Source organism: Dipteris shenzhenensis, chromosome 7 (genome assembly GCF_047967505.1).
Source record: "Dipteris shenzhenensis isolate YYH24624 ecotype China chromosome 7, Dip_SZ_1.0, whole genome shotgun sequence".
NCBI classification, from domain to species: Eukaryota; Viridiplantae; Streptophyta; class Polypodiopsida; order Gleicheniales; family Dipteridaceae; genus Dipteris; species Dipteris shenzhenensis.
The window spans coordinates 36,808,182-36,836,069 of NC_141602.1; the positions used below are offsets into that span (position 1 = coordinate 36,808,182).

A 27,888-nucleotide genomic window follows, 5' to 3' on the forward strand; every position below is an offset into this window, starting at 1 on the left:
TGTCAAACAAGAGTGTCCTTTTGCACCTACTATGTTTGGCCTCTACATTGACAAGCTCAAGACAGTGATGTAGACACAGGGGGGGATGGATGCTATCTTGCTAGCATGCTGATTTGGATATTGTTGTATGGAGATGGTGTGGCACTTTTGTCTTCCTCAGCAGAGGGTCTCTAGAGACATGTTATTGCACTACAGTTTTTTTGTGAGTCTCATGATTTGAAGGTCAACCTTGGAAAAGCCAAGGTTATGATCTTCAATACATCCCAAGCCGTCATACACTAGGAGCAGTTCACATTTGATGGGTCACCTATTGAGACAATTCCATTATACACATATCTTGGGGTTGTCTTCTCCGGACCCATATTCACTATGAGACCCATGATGCAGGCTCGCCTGGGAAGGAGATATGCTTCTTTGCAGACTAGAGAGGAAGTGCTTCTATTTGCACTTTCAAGATCCGCAAATCGAGGGGCTTATTTTTTACTCCTTGGTCTGCCCAGCAAGGATGTATGGCAGCCCTTGCTAGGGGCTAGACTCGTTAGATATAGAGTGGGCTTTTGTGGAGTGGCTACAGGTTCTCATGCTATTGCAGATGATTCGTGGTAAGCCATCCATTTCTCACAAGATCGTTTGGGCTGAGTTTGGGTCATCCCCATTATAGCTAGATGCTACCTTTCAGGTCAACACGTATCTGCAGGGAGTGTGGGGATTACACTTCTGGATGTAGCAGACTACCATGGCTAGCATTGTCCTCCTCTATGGCACTTTCAGTAGGAGGTGACCAGAGATGCCGGTATGCATGCATAGAGAGATGGTTTGAGTGATTGGGGCTCCACATGGATAGACTCCCTCCCTTCTAGTACAGTATGGATGCTCCATTTTCTCCCCTCCTATCACACGAGATGCAATCCCAAAACATGGTCATCTCAAAGCTTGAACTCTAATTGCTAGTGCAAAACAATGAGGCAATGGAAGACACCACCTTTCAACTAACCCAATAGTCGCAAACTTACCAGCCCCTCATAGCTAATTTCTTCCCTTCCCTTGCTAATCCTACCCTCGAGGATTACCAAGCCTCTCAAACCATTTGCCCAGCTCTTCCCTCCCTCCCCTTTGATTCCCCTCCCACAACTAACACTCTTCCATATTTCTCCCCCATGTCCCAAGATTCTCTCCCTGCCCCGCCATCACCTCCGACACTACTTGTGCTACCATCAGTAGAAAATGGTCCAATATTTGATTTTGAATATCAAGATCCATATAATCCAATTTGCACTCCCATGCCGAATTCCAATGATGGGTATGACTTTGATGTAATCCACTTCCTAGTAACCTAATCAAGGATTTCTAGAGCGAATATCTTGATATGAAAACTCGAGGTGGATGGACCCTAGACCAACCTCACTATACTAGCAACCTTAGTTAACACCAAATTAGTGAAGCTTGGGTCAGCAAGTTGGATCCCCAACCTGATTGGCACCATCCCAAGCTCTTTGATGTAATCTTCTTGAAATAATACCTATGTACACCTCCATGTCTCAGAACCCATCCCAAGTTATTTCTGTCATTGCTTTTTTTCTTTGTAGCCTCATATGCTTTTACAGCATCTACCTCTTTTTCTTGATGGGTCAGTTGCGTCAATGTCTCTGTATTTTGACATCCTCAGGTCCCAAAGACAAATAAAGTAGACGCACATGTAAAAAGTAGCATAAAACACTGCCACCTGCCCTCATTTGCAATGTCATTTAAGAAATAGAAAAGAAAACATGTTTCCTATAGAGGCACGTACCATTTTTTGATAGGAAATCTAAGTATCAACTTTGATGGTCCTAGGGACGCTATTCATTCAACAAGATTGTTAGCATTCTCTCATCCCGCTTTCATCGTTTCTCTTCATGTTTAAGTTTGTTTGTTCTCTGATGTTACTCTCTTTGAATAACTGTATGGCAAAACTCTATCTTAATGCCATCATCTTTTCTAGATTCTAAAGTTATTTTCCTAAGGTTCTATATTTCTCTGATGCGACTCTCTTTGAATAACATATGGCAAAACTATATCTTAAGGCCGTCATCTTTTCTACTTGGGGCACCAACTCAATATGTAATATGTTACTACCCTCGTCCAAAATCTAGGGTATGGGGGGACAAGGTCCATACATAATATGCATGGATTTCCTTAAAAATTTTCAAATATGCAAGGGAAAAATATGAAAATTTCATGTCACTCCTACTACATAATATAAGGTATATATCTTGAGAAATATGCAAGATTTTAATATTTGTACATATTTTTCATAATATGTGAGGCCCAAGGGGAGGGGGTCTTTTGGATGAGGGGGGGTAAAACAAAAAATACACTAAAATATGAAAACCCATCTCCTTTCAAATTAATGTAACTTTTCGTGTGTTACCCAAATTTGAAGGTGTAAAGACATATTTGAAACTGTTTTAGTATAGAACACAACCATGTTAATTTGAATAATTTCTACTCATGTCGGATGGGGGCTCCACTTTGCACACAAGTCCGTTTCAACTAGGTTGAGATGTATGCAAAGTATTGTCACCAAATTCATCTCATACTCAAGATTTTGATAGGTTTTCTTACTAAAGGGAGTTGGCACCCCAGATTTTCTAGAGTTTAAAGTTATTTTCCTAAGGTTCTATATTTCTAAGATTCAAAAACCCTTTAGCCTTTAGAAGGTAGTTTTTGAATCCTTTGTGCAAACCTATTTCATTGTAAGAGGTGCCATTGTGATTTTTAATTGTGATGGCCAAAAAAAGTTTTTTAATCAAGAAGTTTAATGGAGAGGGTTTCCATTCTTGGCAAATCCAAATCTACTAATGTTCAAGGTTTTATTTCCATACGTAAATGGAGTCAAAGATTATGAAAAGGCACAGGCTATTATTATGCTCTCCATATACAAGGAGACTTGTCCATCAAAATTGACAAGCTAGCAACATCCAATCTTGAATGGGATGAGATGAAAAAACTATGGTCCAAAGTGAAAGAAATCTAAAATTTCCATAAATATTTTGTTCTTTAGCCTTGAGTTTAATCAAGGAGATCTACTCACGCATAACAAGGCTTATGGCCCAATTGGCATTGGTAAAAGTGAAAATAGAAGAGGAAGATTCAACTTCAATGATGCTAAAGGTGTTGTTAAGTCTTATTCTACTTTGGTCATGCTCCTAAGAATGTTAGCGCCTCTCTCTACTAATCTTCCTCTCCCTCCAACCCCATAGCTCCCACATCCCTCCTTGCTAACCACTCTCTCCCTCCCTAGATGATATTTTAACCCGTAGCTCTCCCTACTGCTCTAACCTCTATTGCCTACCAATTAGTTGTCTTCTCCTCTCCCCCTCCTTCAGCCCTGTTTCTTGCCTCTTCAAAGCGATGACAAAAAATTTTGAATTTGACTCGGCCTCCCATCTTTGATTGACAAATGGATTCAAGCGATCCTCTACCCCTCCCATCGGCCATGAGAGCCTACATTTTTTTTAAAGACAAGCTGTTGTAGCTCAAAAAGAATATGGAGTTTCAAACTCCACCAATCTCTTTGCTCGCATCCATGGGTCCGATCTCAAGCTATAGGGATTGTTGCTTTACTTTTATACCTTGCCCCACCCTTTACATATTCAATTATTGGGACGAGTTTTTTTCTTTTAATTCTTTCAAGCCTGGAGCACAATGCTCAAGTCTAGTTCTGTAGCACCTTTTTCCAATAGTTTTGTTCTATTTCCTTCACATTGGGCTTCAATCCTGCAGAGGGGGACATATAGGTTACATCACCCTTCATCGAATTACTTAGCCTTCCATAGGTTTATCATCAACACCTTGCCACGATTAGATTTATATTTGATTAGTTTTACACTCTTTCGCAGTAGAGGCTATCAAATTAGATGGGGTTTATAGAGTTAGGGTCATTGTTTTTTACCCTCACACTTTAGATGACCACATCATTGTTGTTTATAGAGGCTATCAAATCAGATGGGGTTTATAGAGTTACGGTCTTTTTTTTTAACCCACACTTTAGATGACCAAATCAGTTGGGGTTTATAGAGTTAGGGTCATTGTTTTTTACCCTCACACTTTAGATGACCACATCATTCTCCAATGTCTAGATGGTTCTCTTTTTTAGTAGAGAGTTGAGATCATGGGCAAACAGGATCAGGGTCACCATATTTGTAGGCCCTTCACTACAGATTGTCCAAAAAAGAAGAGAAGGCACCCCCTCCCCTCCTCATGTTCGTCAGAGTGTTCCTTCATCATGTCCTTCACATTCAGTACTTGCTGCCATTGTATAGCTATTGTCCCACATTGGGTTGCAGTTAGATTTGGTGCTCCTCACATTTCACATGACCACATTATGCTCCAGTGTCCAAATGGTTCTCTTTTTCAATAGAGTTGAGATAGTCGATAGTTAGGATTAGTCTCAATTTTGTAGTCCCTTTAGTCATTTCACTTGGGATTGCCAAGGAAGAATAGAAGGACCAAAAATTGTTTTAGAGCACCTCCTCTCTCTCCTGATTCTCATCAGAGTGTCCCTCTGGCACCACCTTGACGTCCAGTAGTTGCAGCCATCGTATATCTATTATCCCACATTGGTTTGTAGTTAGAGGTGGCACTTCCCCACCACCCGTAGATCAAAAGGCCCCTCCTCTTTCTTGGGACATTGATCTAACTAAGGTTAGAGCCAGTCTTTCTTAATACTTACTTTGATTGAGGCTAGTGTGATGCTTCTATAGATCCTTCTTTAGACCTTGGCCCAGTAATTGACCAGCCCCCTTCTATTAGAAAAGTTAATAGAGCGTATATGCATCGAAATACCTAACCTTAGATAGATTCAAAGAGCTGGGAACTCACACAGTGTTGTAGTTGGTGTAGATATATGCAGCAAGTATATGGACAATGGACAATAGAGAGATGTAAAACCAACAAATATATACTTCCATCCAATATCAATGTCCAATGGACCACCCTCTAGTAGTAGGGTCCTACCTCCAAGGCACTCCCAAAATACTTGGCCTATGTCCTCCTCAAGAGCTTAAGTGGGCCTCGTATTTGTGCCTCACAAACACACCTTTTGATTGATCCTTTTGGATAGCCACATGTAAGGCACTGCTTGCCCTAGAATCTTAACCTCCTTTGTTGAGAGTTGTGGTGCCATGAGCACATAGATTAGAGGGCTAAGGTATGGTATAGGAAAGAATTAAAGTAGCCACCCTAGGATGTGGACTACATGATGTGGAGATGTGGATTGAGGATATCCACAAGGAGAGATGTGGATGAGAGGATCCCACATGGTTTGACTATTCTAAAGGCTCTCTCTATATAAGAAGCCTATCATGTATTGTTGATTATACACGTTTTGCAATAGATTGAGTGTTTGCTATCCTATGTCTCTCTTGTGGTGTTTTGATCCCCCTTGATCCCTCTCTTTGACATGGTATCAGAGCCGATGGTGCTCCCACTCCCTTCATGAGTGATAAGCCGTCCATTTGAGGCATCTTCTTCACCTTGAAAGTTTAGTCTTGTAGAGCTAGTCTTCCTCTCCAATTCAGTTCAGAAAGCTCGTCATTTTAAGCTATGGAGAGAGAGATATGGTCATTTTTGTGTTGAGGCTCCTTCTATGAGATAGAGAGGTTCAGTGTGATGGATTCTCCGAGAGATATGAAAGAAGAGGACTAGGCTTCATCATAGCTCCAAGTCACAGCCTCCTTCAACACCCAGCGCTCTCTCAACATATTCTTCTGTAGCAATGGCAACGAGGCAGCCACCTGACACGGCCCCTCATGCTTGACACAGTCTGCCATCTCCAACCGAAAGTAGCTTCCCATTGCTCCTCAGCTTCTCCTATGAGCCACCAAGCATAGGCAACGAAGCCTTCGACTGAAGCTATGCTCAGCTTCCACGATTGACTATCTCACGGGAGACCGCCTTCAGCAGCACCTTCTCCCAGCAACCTCTGATCTCTCTTCAAGGCAGATGGCATTCCCCCGTCAGCACAACTCCTGTAGCCTCTTCTGAAAGCTCGTGGCTCTGTAGCGGCTGCGCAACAAACTGCAGTCTCCAGCCATAGCCGCTCACGATGGACTTTCCTCCAGCGCTCACGAACAGGCGACTCAGAGCCAGCGGGCTCCCATTTCCACGGTCGACTCAGACAGCCTTTTGCGACCTCCCGGGACTAGCAGACCAGCCCGCGACACCATCTCTGTGCATCGCCGCCATCATCGTCGCTGCTTCAACGCCATCACAGAATGTTTTCTTCAAAGTCCAAGGTTCACTATTGATTGACACGTGTCAAGATTGGATTAGGTTTGTTTAAACTTTGGGTTATCTCATTTGGTTAAAAATTTACCACGTGGCAGGATAAGATTTAGCCATGGTTAGGTTTTCTTAGACTTGAGTTAACTCAGTCTGGTTAAAAGATTGCCACGTGGCATAGTGCTACCCAAGCACAGTCCCTTTGTAAGCACAGTTTGTAAGCAGCATGTGAATCTATGTGCCACATCATCAAAGGCCTTTTTCTTCACAAAACTTCGACAAGCCATAACTTGCAATCCAAGAAGAATTTGCACACGCTCCAAAAAGGAAAAGTGATCGTCTTTTCGAGCTCTACGCGCCTGTCATGTCAGAATCATTGTATGCAATTAGACACTGCCAGATTTGAAAATATCATCAACTGGTAAGACCTTTGCAATGGCAATCCGCACTCCAACTATTGAGAAATTCACCGGGGATGGATTTCACACATGGTCTACACAAATGAGATATCTTTTGATGCACCAAAAGCTTTGGAAGATTGTAAAAGAAGACATACCCACTGCACAAAATGATGCTTGGAAGGAAAAAGATGAAGCAGCACTATCACTCATTGGATTGCACTTGGGTCCAAACATAATTCATCATATAGACTCTAAAGATCATGCCAAGGATGCATGGGATGAGTTGAACACAGTGTTTGGTGCAAAAGCCAAAAACCAAGAAATCCATCTTAAGATTGAATTCTATGGTATGCACATGGGCTTCAATGAATCCATGGCACAATTTGTCAACAAAATCAAAAGCATTATGACTCAACTAGAGGGCATAAATGCAAAAGTAGGAGAGAAAGATGCACTTGCAATTCTCCTTAAAAGCATACCTGCAGAGTATAGTGCATTGACAACCACTTTGAAGAATTTGCCAGATCCAAAGTTTGAAGAATATGTATCCTCTCTTCTCGAAAAAGAAAGAGAGTTAAAGGCATCGACATCGACATCGACATCGACATCAACATACAACAGCTATAATGAAGAACAAGCACTATTCAGTAAAACATCAGTGAAATGCTACCATTGCGGAAGGATGGGTCACTATCAAAGTGACTGCAGATTGAAGAACAAACCAAAGTGTCACCATTGCAAGAAGCTCGGACACAAGGAAGAAGATTGCAGATTGAAGAATCAACAAGTCAACTATGCGGAGTCATCATCAAGCCATGAGCCAAAAGGTGACATCAATGGAATGTATTGAAAAGCAAAAACCTTGCCTATTATGTTTTGTAATCAAACCTGACCACCTGAGAGTAGCTATGAAAGCACCCAGGGGAGGTATTGACATGTAGAAGCCACACTTGACCACCTTAAGTAGCAATGCATGCACTAAGGGGAGGTGATGGATTTGTAACTCACATCTGACCACCTTGTAGTAGCCAAAGGATCATGGCACCAAGGGGAGGTGTTGAGAGTTGTGGTGCCATGAGCACATAGATTAGAGGGCTAAGGTATGGTATAGGAAAGAATTAAAGTAGCCACCCTAGGATGTGGACTACATGATGTGGAGATGTGGATTGAGGATATCCACAAGGAGAGATGTGGATGAGAGGATCCCACATGGTTTGACTATTCTAAAGGCTCTCTCTATATAAGAAGCCTATCATGTATTGTTGATTATACACGTTTTGCAATAGATTGAGTGTTTGCTATCCTATGTCTCTCTTGTGGTGTTTTGATCCCCCTTGATCCCTCTCTTTAACATCCTTGCTGCTCCAAAATGCACCCAATGGTGAGGCACAAGCTTCCCCTTTGATCGTGTCTTTCTTGCTGTGTTTAGAACAGCCAATTAGTGAAGACCCTTGAGTTTTGTTTGCTACACTCAGCTTATTGCTTGGCTGCTCCAAGGTCCCCTGAATGAAGGCCAAATCTTAGTTGAGTTGCTGCTTCAAATTGCTCTTCAAATGGATGGATAATGAGCCCTCTAGGCTCTCCTTTTATATGGCCCAAGGGACCCTAAAAACTGGCTAATTGGTCAGTCGAATCAACTAATCTATTTGATAGACCTGATGGTATGTAAAACTGACCTACTAGTTTGTGAACTAGCCTAGTTTGTAGTCCCACCTAGCCAGGTGGTAGCCAGCCACCAGAGATATGCCCTTTTTTGGGGCCTGTTCTAGGCCTTCTCTTGGCCCAAAACATATATCAAATAGTCACCTCTCTTGCGACGGCTAGTGTTTCACCCCTTCATGGACGTTTTCCTACTCTATAACCCTTGCCAGGCTCCTACCCTAGACCTGTACAACACTTGCAAACTATCCATACAATAGGTACCTCTATTCCATACACTTTCCTTCAGGGTTCTATAATCCAAATGACTTTGATCCACATGACTTGATCCATACTATCCAACCTACTCCAAAGTATGCCATAGAGATCTCTGATGCTACCATGTCAGTTCAATCAAGCTTCACCTTGCAAGGTATTCTCCTAGATGTGCTCCCCACGTGGCATCCCATGCCATTGTACAATCAATCTTCACATGCAATCCACAGAGAATTTACTGCAAGATTCAAGTGGACCTTTGCAAACATTGGAACTCTCTCTCTCTCTCTCTCTCTCTCTCTCTCTTCACACATTAGGGCCTAGAACCAGATTGTCTTGTAGGAAAAAATTTTCACAGTGAAAGTATGAATACAAAGTTCTCCACCGGATGCTCCTTATACAAAATGTGAGAAAATCAGAAATACAAAGGAGATCACTCTCGATGCTTGGAAAGTGCCAAGTGTTAATTTCCTAACTACATGCCAAAAGAATGGGGAGCCATGGAGGCTTCACATGTTGAATGTAGATTCCTCTTGGTAAGCAGCCTTAGCCCCTTAAAAGTAGGGCACTTTGACCCCTTTTGGTACCTGCAACAATTTAATGAAGCACACTACCATGGCACCCATTAACTATTAGCTCTTGCATGCAAAAAAAGAATCTCTAAACTAATCCTAGTCTCTGTGGGCGTCCCCACCATGCAAACTGGTGCATAACAAAATGAAAGTACTCTAATTGATCAAGGTCTAACCACTTTGACCATGGCTAAGGATTTTCGGTGAGGTCAAAGTATCTTATTCTAGTCAAGTCTCTTTGATCGTAGTCAATACAAAGACTAGTTGATTGTAGTCAAACCCTCTTGAACTAAACAAGAAGTAGACCAAGTCTCCCTAACCAAAGGTGATCTTCTTGATCGAAGTCAAGTGTGTTTGACTGAATTAAATTCCTTGACAAATTAAAAGAACTCTTTGACCATAATTAAAATAAATAAGAAACTCTTTAACTATGGTCAAAGAAAAGGGTCAACTCTATATTTTACTTGGAGTATTTACAACTTGGTGACATTCCCCTCGGCTTCTAATTCGTTGATCTCAAATAAAAAGCCTCTTTGTAAATGTCTAGAATTTGTGGATAATCAGACAACATGCCTTCATCCATCTACTTGGCATTCGATGCCGAATAATTTTTGAACTTGACGAGGTACCTATAAAATACCTTGCTCGGAGGTCCCATGCATACTGTATGATACACAGTCTACTCTAGATGAAGGATCTCTTCTAATTCATCCACTTCTAGTGGATCTTCTATTATAGGTTATGTAGGTTCCGATTCTTCATATTTCTTTAGAAGAATCACATGAAAGGAATTATGAATCTTCTAATGCTTTGGCAATTGCATGGTCAAAAAGAGATTGTAGATGCCCATCCATGCATAGATAGATAGATTTTATGTTCATAATTGGCCACTAAATAGACGTGATTTTGTATGAATTGCACCAAGGATTTCCACCTCGGATCACTTTTTGGTATTATGATGATTTTTGAGCCTCATTTGAAACAACACTCTGCCAAGATCAAGGTTTGATATGCCTTTATGTAGAGGAGGGCACATAGAGGATGTTTGCAGATTTAGGTGTCTCATTCATAAGGTGAAAATCCCATCTCCTTCACATGTTCGCTAGTATTAGTGATAATTATCATAGTGTTGCTAGTACCAAATGCCAATCTTCTATCTGAGTATATTATGTCTCTTATTAGTAGTAGTTAGAAGCCTTACACAAGGAAGAGCAAAAAAGGCCTATAGATGCTTGGATTTAGGAGCACCTTGCTACAATAAGGGCTCATCAATAAGTTTTGTTAGATCACTTTAGAGTATGCCTTTCATGCATAGGAGTCCTTTTGGATTTAAATGGGAGGAAGAGTAAATAAACACTTCTTCTCTACTTTTTTCCTGAGACCATCGTGAGTATGGTATTATGGCATACAACCATTTTCTCAACAAGCATGTCAAGCATTTCCACATTGTGTTAGCAACACTAAGATGTGAGAAGCTACATGTGAAAGAGTCTAAGATCAAGTTCTTACATAAGGAACTCTTGTACCTAGAACATAAAATTTTCTAAGAGGGCTTAAGTATGACCATGAAAGAATCATCTACTAGATAGGAAATAAAAATAGCATATGTTCCATGAAGCCACTAAAAAAGGATAATACCAACCTAGTTGTGTTAAAAACCCGATTCACCAAATTCCATCACCTAACATTAACAGGCTTACAGACATGAAAAATGAGTGTCAAAGCAAAAAAAAAAGCTCACAACCTTTCTCATAATCTAAAGAAGAGTAGAACTATAATAATCTATGAAAGATCTCACATATGGTTCTCACATATGGAGTAGCACTAGAAGGATGCAACAAAGGACAGATAAAGACTCTCAATATGCAACACAATTCATAAAGGTTGAGCTTGCAATGGCATATGAATCCTCAATCACAAGTGAGAAGTAAAAACCACAAATGAGCCACATGGCAACAACTTGAACCCTCTAAGGAGGTAATCTAACCCCCTCTCCCAACCCCTACTTCCCCTTAGAATTTTTAACCATTTCCCACTTAGTAGCATGTGTAGCTCATAAAAGAACAATTTCACCCCTCTTACGCTAAGATAGCTAGCTCTATATAGGGTTAACTAAACCCCTTAGCGCACTAGCTAATTATATTAGGGAGGGAGTGAGGTGACATGAGGACCTCAAGGAAGCTAAGGATGGAGAGAGTGAGTGACATGACAGAAAGAGTCTCGAAAGAGTAAAGGAGGAAACACAAACTTTTTATGTTATTATCAAAGAATGATTTTGATAAAATTGCAGAGCCATTCTCAAATAAAAATATGATGAATCACTAGTGGCATTGTAGTTGGAATAACCTTGGAACAAAACGTCCTTAACAAATAGTTTCATAAAGAATAGCCCAATAATTAGAGGGCCAAGACTTGTTGTGTCAAAACAAGACGTTCAATACTTTGTATTGCCACATCTTATCCCCCCAAACTGTCAAGATCCCCTCAAGATCTCAAGCTTGCATTGGAGGCTGTATGGAGTAGGTTTCCTACAAAAGAGGTCTCCCACAAATGTGTATGGAGTAGGTTTCCGACAAAAGAGGCAAATCAAATGCTCTCAAAGATAATATTGGAATACTTTACAGACACAAGATTAGCCGCAAGGTTAGTTAAGATTCAAATTTTTTCTATGAAATCATAAAGAGAGATAGTAAAAACCAAACATGTAGGCACATCACAAATGTTGAAGGAGCAAATGGATGATGAGGCACACAATGAACAAATACAAGGACAAGCCTTAAGTATACATGAGAAAGAGATAATATAAGAAGACTACGGATGGTCCGATGCAAAGGTTGTAGAACCCTTTAAAAGAAAAACCATGACATGAAGTATAGAAGGCAACTGCTTCTAGAGCATATAATTCCAACTTGGATTCCTAGAAAAGACCTCATTATCTCTTAATAAAAAAAAGTATTTCAATCAATCATACAATATTGACACAAGTGTTTGTGAAGGCAAGGGCACATGAGTGGGGAAAGACACTAGATCCAAATGGATGTGAGAATGTCACCACGACCACGAGAAGAGATATTCCACCATAGGTTTTGAGATATGTAAAGAAGTTGGTAAGAAAATGCTCAATGAATGTTATTGAAATAAAATCTTGCATGAATGACTTTGAAGTGCAAGCTTATCTAAGTGGGAACTTGCTCTGTAGCATAATTTGAAATTCATTTACTTTCATTCCACGGAAGTGATATGCCTTGAAACATGGGTTTTAACATTGTACAAGATCTCACAATCTTACATATTTCTCTCTCCTTAAAATATTTACCATTGTAACAAGTATTGTATTTATTAGTTCTGTAATTAATGTTCTCATCTTGGGAGAGTTGTCAGCATGGAGTAATTATGTTGTAAGCTCAAGGTCTTGATCATGCCATCGTATCACGTGAGATAATTTATTACAAAGTTTTATTTATTCTATCTTGTTGTTCTAGAAATTTCCATTTGATTAAATTAGATTTATCAATTGTCTAAAGATGCTTTAGATTAAATAAAAATTTATTTGTGCTACAAGTTTTCAAAGATGGGACAATGTAGATGCTTTAATTAAGGATAAGTTGATCATAGCAGAGATGGCACCTTGTTGCATGAGTATCGTATTGCAACAAGACATTGTAATCTAATAGGCCAAATTTGTTATCTAGGTCCAAGGATATAACTTCTAAAAATAAAGTGATCGTTGAATTTTATATAGACACCTTGTAGAGCATGTGAATGACCTTAATCTAAAATGCCAAAAATTCTTGTAAGAAAATAAATTCTATGTAAAGTTTTGATGTGTATGAATAAATCTAGATGTTTGCTTTAGAATGAAAATTTGTCAAAATTATTTATTTTTTATCTCTTCTCACTATTTTTATGAAGTTATAACTATATTCAATTCACAATGGTGATTATGATCCCTTTCTTCCTTGGAAATATACTTTAGCATTGTCACTCACCTTTTTTTTTTAAATAATTATATCTAGTACATGCTTTTGTAATGATTGGCACTCTTCAATGCATTGTAAGTCATCATTTTTTGAAAATATAATTATATTCAATGCATGATGAAATTTTTTTGGAAATATAATTTTATTGATGCATGATTTGTAATGATTGGCACTCTTAAATACCACCGTTTTGTGAAGATACAATTGTATTCAATGGATGATGGCAATGATCTTGTTTGGTGATATGGTTATATTCAATACAGGATTACGATGATGATCCTTGGGAATGTAACATTATATTGACCTTTTTCTTCCAATTACTTTATCTGAGATCTTTAACATGATAAGACTCAAGTACATTGTGTTTTCCTAAAGTATACTTATATATAGAGCATTCTAATCTCCTCATCAGTGCAAAAGCATGCTCATCTCCTTATGCTTCCTTTCTTCATTCTCTTATCCTTATAGCTGGCTCTCTAGTTGCTTGCTTGATCCTTGAATCTCACAGGCTTATAGTCATCATTTGTTTGCCTCTTCTACATGTATATCACTTGTTTCATTCTATTCTTATAGTTGTGAGCTTCTTCTCTACTCGTGTTTAAAAAATATGCTTTTGCAATAATTATTACTAGCATATTTGAGTGGATTGCTTATCAATAAAGAGCTCAAAAGGAGTGCAAGCCAATACCTTAACCATTTATACAATATGAGAAAGATTATTTTTTTGCCCAAAAGCACCTAAAGGAGTAGGTTGCAAGAAACAACTAAATATCTTCAGTTTAAATAAAGTAGAGCTATACTTCCTTGAGAATTATACACATTTTGGGCCATATTCTAAAGATGAAGAAGCCATTCTACAAAGTCAAAGAGATTTGCAAAGAAGGATCTCTCTTTTTTTTTAAATCTCAATGATTATGGCCTTATTGGCGATGATGATGTTGAACAAGTTGAGGAAACAATCTCTTTTCACATACAAAATATGAATCGAAGTACTTTTTGAAACTATTGCAAAATCTGTGTTAACACCATTAATACGTGTTTGAGAGAAAAAGTCTCTTGGATCTATACATGTATTGAAACTGAATTTGTACAACTACTCGTGCAATGTTCTTGACTCCTTTTATAACATGTATTTACTAAATAAAACTTTGACAGCTCACTCAATCTTTTATTGTTAAAGGTTTTATAGTTTTCCAATTTGTATTTAAAATCAATATCAAATCAAAATATGTCTTTAAGGCTTAAAGAGTTTTCAAAGAAGCCATGCTAGGGGTTGCTTGTAGGGCTTGGTGTCCAAAATTAAGAACCAAATGATAAACTTGTTTAATAAGATCTTTCTCTACATCTCTAGATCAATAATCACTGGTTGAAGGCATTAGACTATGCATTCACATGTAGGCCAATGTCATTTGTGAACTCCCAATCTAAAAGCTCATGCTCATGCCGAATTAGGAGACAAAGGCCAACCAAGCCAAAATCATTTACTCGAGTGTGATAGTGTATGGTCCTCTAGCACAAAGAAAATAAAGAATGGGGCCAAGAGATAATCCTAGGAGCATAATCTTGAAAGGGGAGAGACCATTTCCATGCAACTCTGGCTCTCAAGCTACTTGCCTAAAGCACAGTAGCTCCTTGGATTCGATCCTATGTAGCATTTCCTCTAAGGGTCTAATGTCATGGAGGAGTAAAAGAAGGGAGGGAGATAGGTATTTCCCGCAAAATCCACCATGGAAAATAGAGGGGAAATACGCAGGAAATAGAGGCGACCATGGAAACTAGCACTCCATGTTCTAGACCTCAGGATGTTATTCCCCTCTTTTTTCCTTCCATGACATAAAACCCAAAGACCTCCCTAAGAAGCCCTCAAGAGGGGCATTGCCTTATAGAATTACCCATTCCCATGTGTGTTCGAGGGATAAATTAAAATCCCTTGCTTATATATCCTTTTTCAAATGTTTACATAGTAGAGAGCTTAAATAATGCTCCAAATATGGATAGTGGCATTTTATAAAAACCCTCTTGTTGAACACATGTTTTACGATCACATATTTGTGGGTGACCCCTCCAAAAGAAGCACCAATATACACAACCACCGTCTTGAAGTTCAAAGGAATGATGACAAAGGTTTCTCCTATGCACATTGTTGCCTCCCGACGTTCTTTGAGATGCTAGCGCTTTGGATGACAAAAAATATTTGCATGTCATGGATGATGTCAATCTTGTAGCAAAGGTTAAGATCTTATGGGCTGCATCGAGAAGGTTTATACGATGCCATTGACAATCTTTAACCTATTAACCACGAACACCCAAAAAAAAAGAGAGGACACGTGGCAGCTTGGAGGAAAAGAGCCTTCCACGTGTCACAAAGAAGGAGCTCTTGGATGGAGGCTTGGAGGGGGGAGGAGGTGGAAAGACAAGAGGCAGGCTTTGGGGAGGAGGTGGAAAGACAAGAGGCAGCTTTAGGGGCAAGGAGGAGATAGAAGGTCAATGGAATGTAGGAGATGGAAGGTCACCTTCGAGAGGGAGGAGGAGATGGAAGGTTAATGGAATGAAAGGAGAGGAGATGTAAGGTCTCAGAGCCATGGGTTAAGACTTAGCCAAAATTTCAAAATCCAATCCAATTATGCAAGGTGAATTGATTAGCAATTTAAGAATCAAAGTTTCATCTTCAGATGGGGAGTGGTTGAGGATGGTCATGCATCTTTGCTCGTGCAAAGTATGGTTGAGTACTCGTATCTATTATGTCCCTATCTCTAGGGATGAAGCAAATCCAAAACCAAAGGATTAGGAGGACGATATGCTCCCACTATGTCAGATCTCTTAAAAGGCCAATCTAAGGAGCGTAGAGAAAAAGCCCCAAAGCTAGGTAACTAATGTTTCAAGCAAGTTGTGCTCTATAAAACCAGCCTAACTTGGGTCCAAATATTGGACCTAAAGCAAAGAGAGATCATGGTAGAAATCAATGGGCTCGTCTAAACAAGAGCATGCTCCCGTGGCTGAGTATTATGGATTAACTTGTGTACTCTTACCTTATGAGCCTCTATAATGTGAATCTCAATCTCAATGCATGGCTTCTTGCATTGGTCCACCAGCCATGCAAGTGAAGGTTGTTGCCGACTGAAACGTTCCGAATGCAGGGCACGTAGCATTTGAGAGCAGTTTCCCATTTACGGAGTTCTTAACAGAAATGAAGAGCTAGCAAGCAACAAATGGCAGTAGTAACTGAACATCGTCCTCTCCTTGACTGCTCCTAAGAAGTGCAGACGAATCTTCTAACATGGGAACACAACTTTTTGTGTGCATTTCACATGTCGCTGGGATAATGGCTACTGTGAATACGCAGAGAGAGTACAAGTGAATTTGAGCCGCCTGAATCAGGAAAACAGGGGAATATATTGTCTATAGCATTTACATGCTGCTGGGAGGATCGGTACTACGAGCATGCATCAACACATTGCAACAAATGAGGAGGCAATGGAGGGATTCATGCACCTGGTAAGACTATACATCTTGTCGCTCAAACCTGGTAATGAGGAGACGCTCAAGTATAACAGCATCACGGGCATGGAGACGCTCAAGTATACTGTGAACAAATCTCAGCTGCAGGCATCGTGAATTCAAGTCAATGGATTCGTTTGTGTACAAGCTGCCGGGTTAGTACTTGCAACAAATCTTAAGCTGCAAGCACTAAAAGAACAAGGCAACATTAAGTGTATTTCCACGGTGCTGGGAATATGACCGCAAGCAGAGGATGTAGTTGCAAAAATGCGGAACAATGTGAACCGCAGGTATCAGGATTGTTGCTGTCGGGAAGATGAATCGTCTGCAACAGAGTTGCAAATAACTTTGAGCTGTAGGCATCGAGGAAACAATTGTTTGCTGTTCTTATAAGATCGCTACGGCGAGATCCAGCCCATCGCATAGCCCACTGCGGCCACCAGAAAGCTGCAGTAGATGAGCACAAGACCAGCCCCCAAGGTCCTGCTCAGCCGCATGCCTTTGAGCGGCATGATCACCATTGCCCAAGCTAGCGCTGCGGCCAGAAATCCAATCATAATGAACAGGCTGCCGTCGTCCGCAATCAGCAATGGCTCAGGATATGAGCTCCAGCAGGCTGCCACCAGCGAAATCCCCAAGCCAACCAGGATGTTGAACAGAGGACCTGCGTAGCAACCAGAAATGGCGATCTGGATGCCGTCCCTGCGTCGACCGCAGGCAAGGGCGAGATCAGCCACAATATCGATGGTGGAATTGCCCCAGGCCAAGACGGTGAGGCCAAGGATTGTGGAGTTCATCTGGAAGACGGTCCCGAGGGCTTGCAGGGCTTTCACGAGCTGATTGGCGACCAGGTAGCACCAGAAGATGCTCATCAAAAAGCCTCCAGCGAGCCACACGCACAGGAATCGGCGAGGAGGCCTTGATTTCTCTGTGGTGAAGAATGCGAGGAGGCCTAAGATCGTGGCGATCCCGGCGCTGATGCCGGACGCAATCCACCGGGAATTGGCGGAGTTGCTGTATTGGAACATCCATACTGCGCCAGCGAAGAGGGGAGCTAGAGTACAACTAGCCACTGCAAGAGGACGCGACCATCGTTCTTCCTCCACCATCGGGATAGTCAGTCGCCTTGGCAACGCCAGAGGCCATTCTATGAAGTATTTGTACAAGAGGAGAAGATAACGTTTGCATCTTGCAGCCGGATGCTGCTTCTCCGTCTCCCTCTCCAGCTTTTGCTCCCGAACCACCAGATGATGATGCAGCTGGCTCGGAAGAACGTGTGACCATTGCGGAAGCGAGGTCCGCGTTGCAGCTGCAGGCCGGAGATGCGGCAAGAAATCAGGCCTAGTTTCGACGGCTCCAAATGAGAAGACAAGCAACTTTCATGCAAAACAAGAAACCTGAAGAGGAAGAAGACGGATTGGCAACTATCACGTGAGCAAGCAAGCAGAGAGCAAGCTCTAAAATCAGAAGAGGCAGAAGATTGCATCGCCTTCCTCTTCCGAAATCAGAAAAGAAAGAAGATTGCATCTTCTTACTCTTCTGATTTCGAGCTTGCTCTCTGCTTTCTTGCTCTGATAGTTGCCGTGCATGAGCAAGCTCCTACTCAGAAATCTCTGATAATTGCCGTGCATGCCACAGAACCTTTCTTGCAAACAATTGCCGTTGCTACAATCTTCGTTGCAAACAATCTTTTCTGGAAACAATCTTTCCGGCAAACAATCGTCGTTTTCAACAACCTTAATCTCCACTTACTCTTCTCTAGTAGAGGATCCAGAAGAGAGAATTCCGTCGTCAATCGCCTTCTGTAACGCGCTTGCAGCACCTCTCCTGTCCACACGGCACTCATGTACACCACGTAAATGGATAGAAACGCAATCGCCTCCCACAGGTGAACCTTCGCATCCAGCAGAATGACGGTGAGAGCACTCGACGAGGCAAGCAGGAACACCACATCACGCACGAACGCAATGAGGTGGATCCTCACGGAACCGTCCATGGCCGTGGCCAGGGAGACGCTCCCCGCAACAATCGTGGTGACGAAGAGGGCTCCGCCGAGAACAGAGCTGAAGCCGATGCTTCCTGCGCCGACATCAGAGGAGACAAAAGCGGCGACGCTGGCGAAGATATCAGGAGCACCGTTACCGATGGCGAGAAGGGTGACGCCGGCGAGGGCAGGAGACAAGGTGAGGAAGTCGGAGAGCTGTTCGAGGGTGGAGCTAAAATAATCAGAGGCAGTGGAGGCGAGGAAGTAGAAGAGGAGGAGGAGCCAAAAGATGAGGAAGGGGAGCGTCATGCATGAAGGAATCGAAGCTTGGCTATGGCGAGAAAACAGAAGGGAAGGTCGGCTATGGCTATGGTGAAAAGGAGCTTGGGAAGCTTGGCTATGGCGGACAGGAGCTTGAGAAGCTCGGCTATGGCGGAAAACAGAAATTGAAGAAGACGACCACTTAATTATTCCGTATTAGTTCTTAATCTCTCCCATTAGTTCTTAATCCCCTTCCCCACCTCCCGTCCCCACCCCTTTTCTAAGTCTCACCACCCCTCTCAAACTATGAAGGTGAATGAAAAAATGGTTAAGTCTCACCAAAACAATTGACTCCATTTCAAACCCAGCTGCTTTGACGAGCATCGCATATTGCATGTGAACTGAATATATGCACGCTCATGCACCCAAATGCACGCATCTCGGTTGCAGGGAAACATGCCCATACACTCTGGTTTTCCATCCAAGCTCAAGTTTGAGGCTGAAGCAACTGAACAAGTGCATCTGCAGCATTGGAGACACGCAATATCTACTCCATCCCTTAAGAGTCAACAAGTCTTTGTTATAACTAGTTAGTGTCCCTATACATTTTAGCAATGGTCAAAAACTCTCTCCTCTCCTCTCCTCTTCTATTCGCAAAGTTGACTATTAAAGGCTATTATTCCAGCAAAATCTCGACTCATCAATACGTTAATGACTGCAACTAGACCTTGAATTTTTCTACATTCATCTGGCTTAAAGGAAAGTCCATTATTTACCTAGACTCCGAAGGCCTCTCCCTCTAGTACACGGGGCAAACACAACAAAGATGCTTGCCAATATTTACTAGAAGATGGTATTTCACCTCAGCAAACCTGCCAAGGGCTATACGACTAGCAAAAGTCACTCTACTCCAAACAACTCACAGAAGCTCATAGAGATTGTAGCATTGCTGCATATGGCAATCAACGAGGTTCAAGTTGTTAACAATGGCATCAACACAGCTTGTTGTGGCTACATCAATGCTATTAGTGACAGGCCTAATAGAATCTTTCTTTGGGCAAAGGATCCTTCTTTCCATGAGTATCAAAGTGCAAGGTCTCTCAAAACTCAATCTCAATAGTTGGTTTTGTAAATACAAAAAAGTAGGGATATTGAAATGTGTGATTTGCAAGTTGGATTATCCAACATCCTTGGCTAGCAGTTGGTATGGAGAGCTATAAGGCTAGCTCCCCACCAACACTATATCAACCAAAAAGTTAGGGAGTCCACCTCATAAAATGCTTACAGGTTGACACCCATGCATAATAAGGTGAAGGGAACAAGGGGACCAATGTCTCCCTTCCCTTACTATGTAAGAGAGGATCTCTATCTCTTCCCCCTAGAAAATCTCTACCTGCTCATCATCATCCATTACTATGCTCTATGAATGTCTACATAAGTCTCCAACTCAAAACACATCCTAGGGATTTCATCATTAGGGGAAAGGCCTTCCCCTATTCCTTCCTCCCCATTCATTCTTATGCTTTGTGAATGTTTACATCAGCCTCCAACGCAAGTCACATCCTAGGGTCTTCATGGGTCATCATCACCATCCATAAGAGTACCGCACAAGACCCATCAAGAATTATCCACACACTTTCACCAACCTATCCCATCGGTGGTTCCTCTATATTTTGAGTCCCCTTGTGGACCCATACACAACAAAGCTTAGTACTAGGGAAACCTTACAAGTGGTCACCCGACATAGCAAGATGGCATTCTTCCTACTATATAATTACGTACATATCCTTTCATTAAGAGTCATCAAGGGGCCTACACCCTATATAATGTCAATAGCTTCCTACTATATAATTACTTACATGTCCTATCAATAAGAGTATCAACAAGATGTCATGAAGGGGCCTACACCTCTCACAATAAAGGCAAGGATAACATATATAGTGACATACATGTCCTATCAACAAGGAGTCAAGCTACACTCTCATGAAAAGCGATGTTAAGCACTATGGAAGTTCCTCAAGTCATCATGCTTGGTACTCCATATTCATTAACATATACAAGACAATTTCAAGGGGTAGGGGTGTACTACACACTCCACTACTTACATACATAGCTAAGAAAATCATGAAATATCAAAGATGCCATTTGCTTTATTGCAACTTATGGAGGTGGTTTTTAAAAAAGTTCATGCAAAAGAGTGAAAAATAATTTTGCTAACGTCAAGAATTACATGACTCTATGCTATCATGTCATTCTATCATAAGGATGTCAATTTAGACATGAGCTTAAAAACGAATAAACATGAGATTTTTAATGACCAAATTAATAAAGACAAGACTTTATCATTGTTAGGAAATGTTCAAGAGCTCTTTTGTAGAATGATGTAAATGTTATGTAGAATGATGTAAAAGTTGTTCTAGAGTCGTTTTGTATATTGATGTAAACATTGCAACCATCCTCTCAAAACCACCATGTTACTCAAACTAATCCCTTTCGGACCCAATGTCATTTCTGATCCCCACAATGCAAAATGCCAACCTTTGAAGCATGAAAAGTCTCTTATTCTAAAGATGTCCCAATCAACATCTTTGATCTTCTTAGACTTCTTATTCAAAAGATTTCCCAATTACCATTTTCTTGACCTTCTTCCATCCATTATTAGATTGTACCCCAAGCAGGGATACCATCATTTAGATTTAGTCTTCTTCAAATCCTTTCCACAAACAAAATAAATATAACATATGATCCTCTCCAGTATTTCTTTCTATCACGCATACAGGGAAAGAACATGATTGTATCATGACTACATGTTTTATATGTTTCTTTGGCAATGTGCTTTTTTGTAGCAGAACAAAATTCATTACAAGGTTTTAAGATGATGGTTTCGCATGGTCATAAGTTCTTTGAAGTGAGAACTTATAGTTTATGTATTGAGGTTGGGCACATGAAAAAAAAAAACTAGATAGGACAAAGATTTATACATCTATATGCCTTCTCAACATCAGCTACCCATATGTAAATTTACAATTACATGGGTCTTCCTTAAATCAAGGCCTCTACAAAGTTTCATGCCCAATTAGTCATAATATGTATAACTAAATGAAATAAATTAATGTTTTGTATACTTGTTGTTGTAGTTTGCATAGGAGAGGTGCCAAGTTCCATGGAGTTGCTTTCTATGTTGCAAGAGAAGTAGTTGCATTTGCAAGGATCCATGATCATGACTCAAATGCTACTTGCCATTTTAGAAGACTTGCCCAAAAAAAGTTTGTACTTCATTCTTTAATCTTGTGGATAATCCATCAAATGACAAGGTTGTGCCTCATGTTATCATAAACATCAATGGTTAGCATGAAAACTTTGAGTTCCTTATCTCCTAGCACTTCCATACATCATAATCGCATTACAATATCATGATGATTTTAAGAGCCAGAAGAGGCTAGAGAGAGCTAAGCTAGGAAGTGTAACTTAGAGAGACATGGTAGGGATGAAGAGATGACATTGATTACACAAATTACTAGCCTACTTTATTGAGAGCCTCTTAATAAGGCAAGGTTTTACAATGTATCTTCTATCATTACTTTGACTAGGAAAGCATCTTGAGATCCACCTTCTCCTCCTTGAATCTCTCCATCACCCCTTGATTCATGCCTATGTGTCTCAATCACAACTATCATCGATCACTCATCCTTCACACACTCATAGAGTTGATTACACACATACACACAAGGCTCCAATTCTCTTAATCCCTCATATCCATATACAAAAATTTGACCAACAATTCCCCCCTCAAATTGGTGATATTACAGTTCCACGACCTCATAGATGGGAAGCCAACATAAACACTTTGGGTGAAGATTGCACCATTAATTGGCCAATGATTGAACCAGACTCTGGTGTAGAATGGAATATCCAAGGCACAATGATCTAAGCACTTCAGCAGCATGAGAACATAATGCATGGCAACATTGATCACTTCCTTTGCCTATGTGCTATCTTTTGAAAAACATTGGAATACATTCTGGAGGTCCCTAGTCACCGCGATCGCCATTTGCCTCCACTCAGTTTCAATCCCAATGAACAAATCGATGCTTACCATCTTCTTAGAAGCACACCACGTACTATGTTCGAACAAATGGTGGATACAGGCTACCTGTAAACTGAGCAAAAGTTGTATGGTGCGAAGGCTTTACACCAAGATCAACTGGCATGACACAAGTTTCATAGCCACTAGATTACATGCATAGAAACCCAACTACATGATCACAATAAGCCATAACGCGAGGATGGGTAATAAAATGGATCCGGGAGTATGCTGTCTCTATGCCAACATGGACTTATGTAGAGTAGCGGCAAAGCTCCGCTTGTACTTGCATAAGGCTAGGAATAATCTCTCTTAGGAATCCTCAACTTGCAACTTCTACTTGCAACTCCTACATGCAAGTCCTACATGCGATTCCTACATGCATGTTCTACATGCGAGTTCTACATGTAACTCCTACATGCAACATGCGAGTTCAACATGCAACTCCTACATGCAACATCCAACTTGCAACTCCTACATGCAACTTCTATATGGAAGTTCTACATGTACACAGAGAATGTCTTACAATTCCTACATGCCGAGAGAGAAACTCTCCAACTTGTATAAATACCCCATAATGAATTGTAACTCAACAAATTGCCAGTAGGGACAAATCAACGAAAATGGCAATGGTCAATCAACAACAATGAGTTTTCCACTCCATACAATCAGAGGCAATCCATACAATGAGTTTTCCACTCCATACAATCAGAGGAAATCCAAACAACCAAGGACAAAATCGAACTAGATACAAAAGAAAGATGTGCACTGATTTGTATCAAATAGACATCAACACTTAGATACAAGATTAAATTGGCATGGATCCCCAAAAAATGCATTGAGAAGGCTGAGAATCCCCCTAGTCCAACAAAACTTACAACTATTGATAGACCATGAAATGAGCTAATGGAAATATGGGTGCCTAAACGTAAATGTGCAGAACTTGCAAAAAGTTACTCTAACTCTAAAAAAATGCAGCACACACCAAGCATGAAGTCACCCACTACAAATGTTCCTTATCAAAATGAGCCACATCCAATCCAAAGGCTCCTCATCAAAGTCTACATTAAGAGACAAGGGCAACATGAAATGTCACTTTTGTGGAAAACCAGGTCACTATGAAAAGGAATAGACCTAGGAGTGGGTTTTGGCAAAACTTGTTGAGGGTAACGAAGAGTGAGAAAAATGTAAAGGAAATATGGCCTATGATGAGGCCAAATTTGTTGAAATTGATCAAGGGATTTTTAGGCTAAAGGTTCACTTGGATCCCAAACTCATGTCCTCATAATGTTCCATTTGCATTCTACTAAGTGATTGTAAACCAACATGCCATATTTGGAGTGAGATCATGCAGGGGATAGAGCGCCTTAACGAGTCTACTACCAATGGAACTAGATACAGGACTAGCTCAGGTTCATGCATCTAATCACTCATGATGGACATGCCATGAAGCTTTCCATGGACTCTTGCTAAGGTCTCGAGCACTAGGTATTCTTGATTTGATACATACATATGTATGGGGTTATGCCCAAAGCCGCAACATCAATGGTTCACTTTACTACTCGACTTTCATTAACGACTACTATAGCAGAAATTGTTGGGTCTACTTTTTGAAAGAGAAATCTAAAGTGTTTTCCAGATTTCAAGAATTCAAAGCCATGGTAGAAAACCAAATAGGCAAAAAGATGAAATTCATCAGATCAGATAGAGGAGGTGAATACATGTCTTCAGCATTCATAAACATTCGAAGACAATTCACTTGTGCAAATACTCCTCATCAGAATGCAAGAGTTGAAAGGAAGAATGGTACTTTAGCAGATAGTGCTAGAGCAATGCTTAGTGAGAAGCATCTTACAAACCCGTATTGGGCAGAAGCAATAGCCCTTGCAAACTACTTGCTTAATTGGATTTCTACCAAACCGATACAGGGTATGACATCTTATGAAGCATTCACTAGACACAAGCCATTTATTAGGCATCTCCGCATATTTGGTTGCATAGCATATGCCCACATACATGATGACCATCGCAGGAAATTGGATGCAAAGTCACAAAAATGCATCATGGTTGGCTACTGTGAAGAAAGCAAAGCATATAAGTTGTATGATCCCATCATCCAAAAGGTCATTATCTCTAGAGATGTAATCTTTGATGAGGAATTAGAATGAAAAACCTCAAATACACAGGAGATAGACACACTAATTTCACAGTCATCTACAAAAAAGGTTGATGAAGAAGAGGAAGAATTTTCAGAAGCACCCTGAGATGAGAACCATAGCAACTCCGATGGTCTACTAGTAGGGAAAGCAGACCACCAGCTAGATTCACATATGCTCAGAAAAACAAATCAATTCAGGTTGAAACCACCAACTATGCTCTTATGACTACCATCATGGCTACAATTGAGCTAGTTTCTTCCTTGGTCAAGATGCTATATCATGGTTGTCAAACAAACAGCCAACTATTTCTTTGTCTTCGACAAAAGTAGAATATAAAACACTCACTACACGTGCATGTGAGGCTATATGGGTCGAAAGACTTGTCAAAAATATATGACTTTGATGAATCAAGCCATCAACAATATACTGTGATAATGAATTTGCTCAAGCATTGGCCAAGAATCCATTATATCACTCCAGGACAAAGCACATTGATGTCAGAGAGCACTTCATTAGAGAAAGAGTGTTACTTGGTGACATCACACTATAGCATTGTGGCAGCAAAGAGAATGTTGTAGACATCTTTACCAAACCACTCGGTAAAGAGCTTTTTGAGAAACACCGACAAGCTCTTAGTTTGACGCAGAGGAAGGACATTCCCATTAAAGGGGTGTGATGGAATGTAATATTCAATCCTTCTTCAATTCCCTAGAATCATCGTCTTGAGGGAAGGCCTACTTCATGATGTTGATCTTGAGGGAAGGTGTTGAGAGACCATGCTCAACATCATGTGATTACATGTGTATAGCACCAACACATATAGAGTGCTATAAAGGAAAGGGTTAGATGCCCTAACCCTAAATGCGTTTGTATATATTCTACATTTTCAACTAAATCTAGTGTACAGTTAGTCATTTGTAGTGTGCTCTCTAGCTGTGCCCTCTCTCCTCATCTCTACTCTTCTCCTCTCCCCTCTTCATATTTTGTCAATGGGAAAGGTAGTCAAAAATGGAGGAGATGGAAGACTAATAAGATGAGGAGTTTGATGGGAAAATGGCGGTGTGGAGTCGAGTGGAGGAGATGAAAAGTGGAGGCAAGGGGGAAGAATGAGAAAGGGGGGGTGCCTTTATAGGATGTGGGGGGTTAAAAGTTCACTTTTTGATTAGTGGATTAATGTATTATGTAAGTCACCATTATTAGGATGCAAATCTCCTCACATTGCAACAATTGTTTTTTGAAGGGCATTCTGTCTACACATGCAAACACATGCTCTGCTTTTGCTTCAAGCTATTAAGCTCACTAGCAACGGTGCCAAAATATATTCATTGTCACTTTCACTTCTAGATTTTGAGGGTGGTGGGACCCCTACAATTTCTTGTTGTAACATAGACCTGTTCTCACGAGTGTAGAATAGGTCCTCAAGCCATGGAGGTGTAGGCTGAAGCATGGAAAGTAGCTCTTGTGTGTGCTTAGGTGAAAAACAGGGATTGTTCACCAATGATTGATGGACTGTCTCACCTTCATGGGAGCTCAAGGGTTGAGAAGGGAGTTTTAAGGTTTAGAAGTGGAGGGTGAGAGAGTTCCAAGGTTTAGAGAAGGGTTCAAGTTTGAGCGAGAGCTGGAAGGTTGAGGAGTGGAGATTTAGTCGTCTTCATGTACTAATGGGTTTTAGTGTTGAGGAGGGGTGAACAAGGGTGAGAAGAAGGAGGAGGATAAGGAGAGAGGAGGGGGAGGTGAAGGCATGAAAGGGGAGACATTTCAAACTAGCCCCTAGGTTAATTAAAACCATAGGTTAGAGCATGCTATCACAAGTTAATAGTGTTGAGGGAGCATGGACTCAAGGAGATCAAGTGCATGAACACCATAGTGAAATGAACACTGAACCCCAGAGAGTGGGAGCTTCTTTCCATTGATAGATATTTATACATGTTGGTCTCTACATGCTTTTTAAAGGACCTCTTGGTGGGACCTCTTTTGTAGGAGGCCTCAAGGGTAGGAGTCTCTACACTTTTTGTAGGAAACTTCAAGAGTGGGACCTCTTTCGTAGGAGACCTCAAGGGTAGGAGTCTCTACACTTTTTGTAGGGAACATCAGGGGTGGGAACTATTTTGTAGGGACCTCTTGGGGGTTCTACACCTTTTGTAGGAGACCTCTTGGGGTTTCTACACTTTTTGTAGGGGACCTCAAAATGAAGGGTTTTAGTCTTTCTCTCTCTACCTTAGTATTTCTCTCTCTAGATCATGATTTTGCAAGTAAGATTAGATCTTCTGTAAAGTGTATTTTGCAAGTAAGATTAGATCTTCTCTAAAGGGTATTTTGGCTATTTTTATCCTATCAGATTCCTCACACTTAATTTCAAGATCAAGATATTACAAGCAAAACTTTTCCACTACTCCACACACACCACAATCTCATATTGGTTGCATTGACCCTTGTTGCCACAAGGTTAATAGATATTATGTCTTTTCAATTGCATCCTTAAAGTACACTGTCTCTTTTATAGTCATGATAGTCATCATAATATCATAATTAGTGCTTTCAACTTGAATTGTTTTGCCTTTCTGAGCATATGTCAACCTTGGTGCTGGCCTTGTTCTCTTGTAGACCATTTAAGTTGATTCTCTTCTAGGGGATCCTCTATTAATTCTTACCCTTCTTCATGTTGTTTTGAATAGTCTTTATGATTACCTCTTGCATATTTGATGTTTTCCATTCCAATTCTTCATCAAACACTACGTCCCTTAAGATGTTGGTGGGATCATATAACTTGT

General features: G+C 40.7%; 1 protein-coding gene and 1 pseudogene across 1 annotated transcript; one reads left to right on the plus strand and one right to left on the minus strand.

Annotated features, from left to right (window-relative positions):
• Positions 1-6,294, plus strand: part of LOC147900291 (KIN17-like protein pseudogene) — a 29,962-nt pseudogene extending 23,668 nt beyond the window's left edge.
• Positions 6,295-16,559: 10,265 nt separating this feature from the next.
• On the minus strand, positions 16,560-19,050 carry LOC147900292 (cation/calcium exchanger 4-like). The gene is made up of 2 exons (XM_087377399.1): positions 18,382-19,050; positions 16,560-17,938 (listed from the first exon to the last, which is right to left on the minus strand). Exons 1-2 carry the CDS (start codon positions 18,920-18,922, stop codon positions 17,028-17,030), a joined length of 1,452 nt encoding a protein of 483 aa, XP_087233525.1. The 5' UTR covers positions 18,923-19,050; the 3' UTR covers positions 16,560-17,027.
• Between the last annotated feature and the right edge of the window lie 8,838 nt (positions 19,051-27,888).

What these genes read in the sequence shown, in the direction of transcription:
- LOC147900292 (XM_087377399.1), bottom strand. Translation starts at nt 18,922, where the DNA reads ATGACGCTCCCCTTCCTCATCTTTTGGCTCCTCCTCCTCTTCTACTTC. An exon ending in GGATCCTCTACTAGAGAAGA is followed by an intron (nt 17,939 to 18,381) that starts GTAAGTGGAGAT and finishes TCCGGCCTGCAG; the next exon opens with CTGCAACGCGGACCTCGCTT.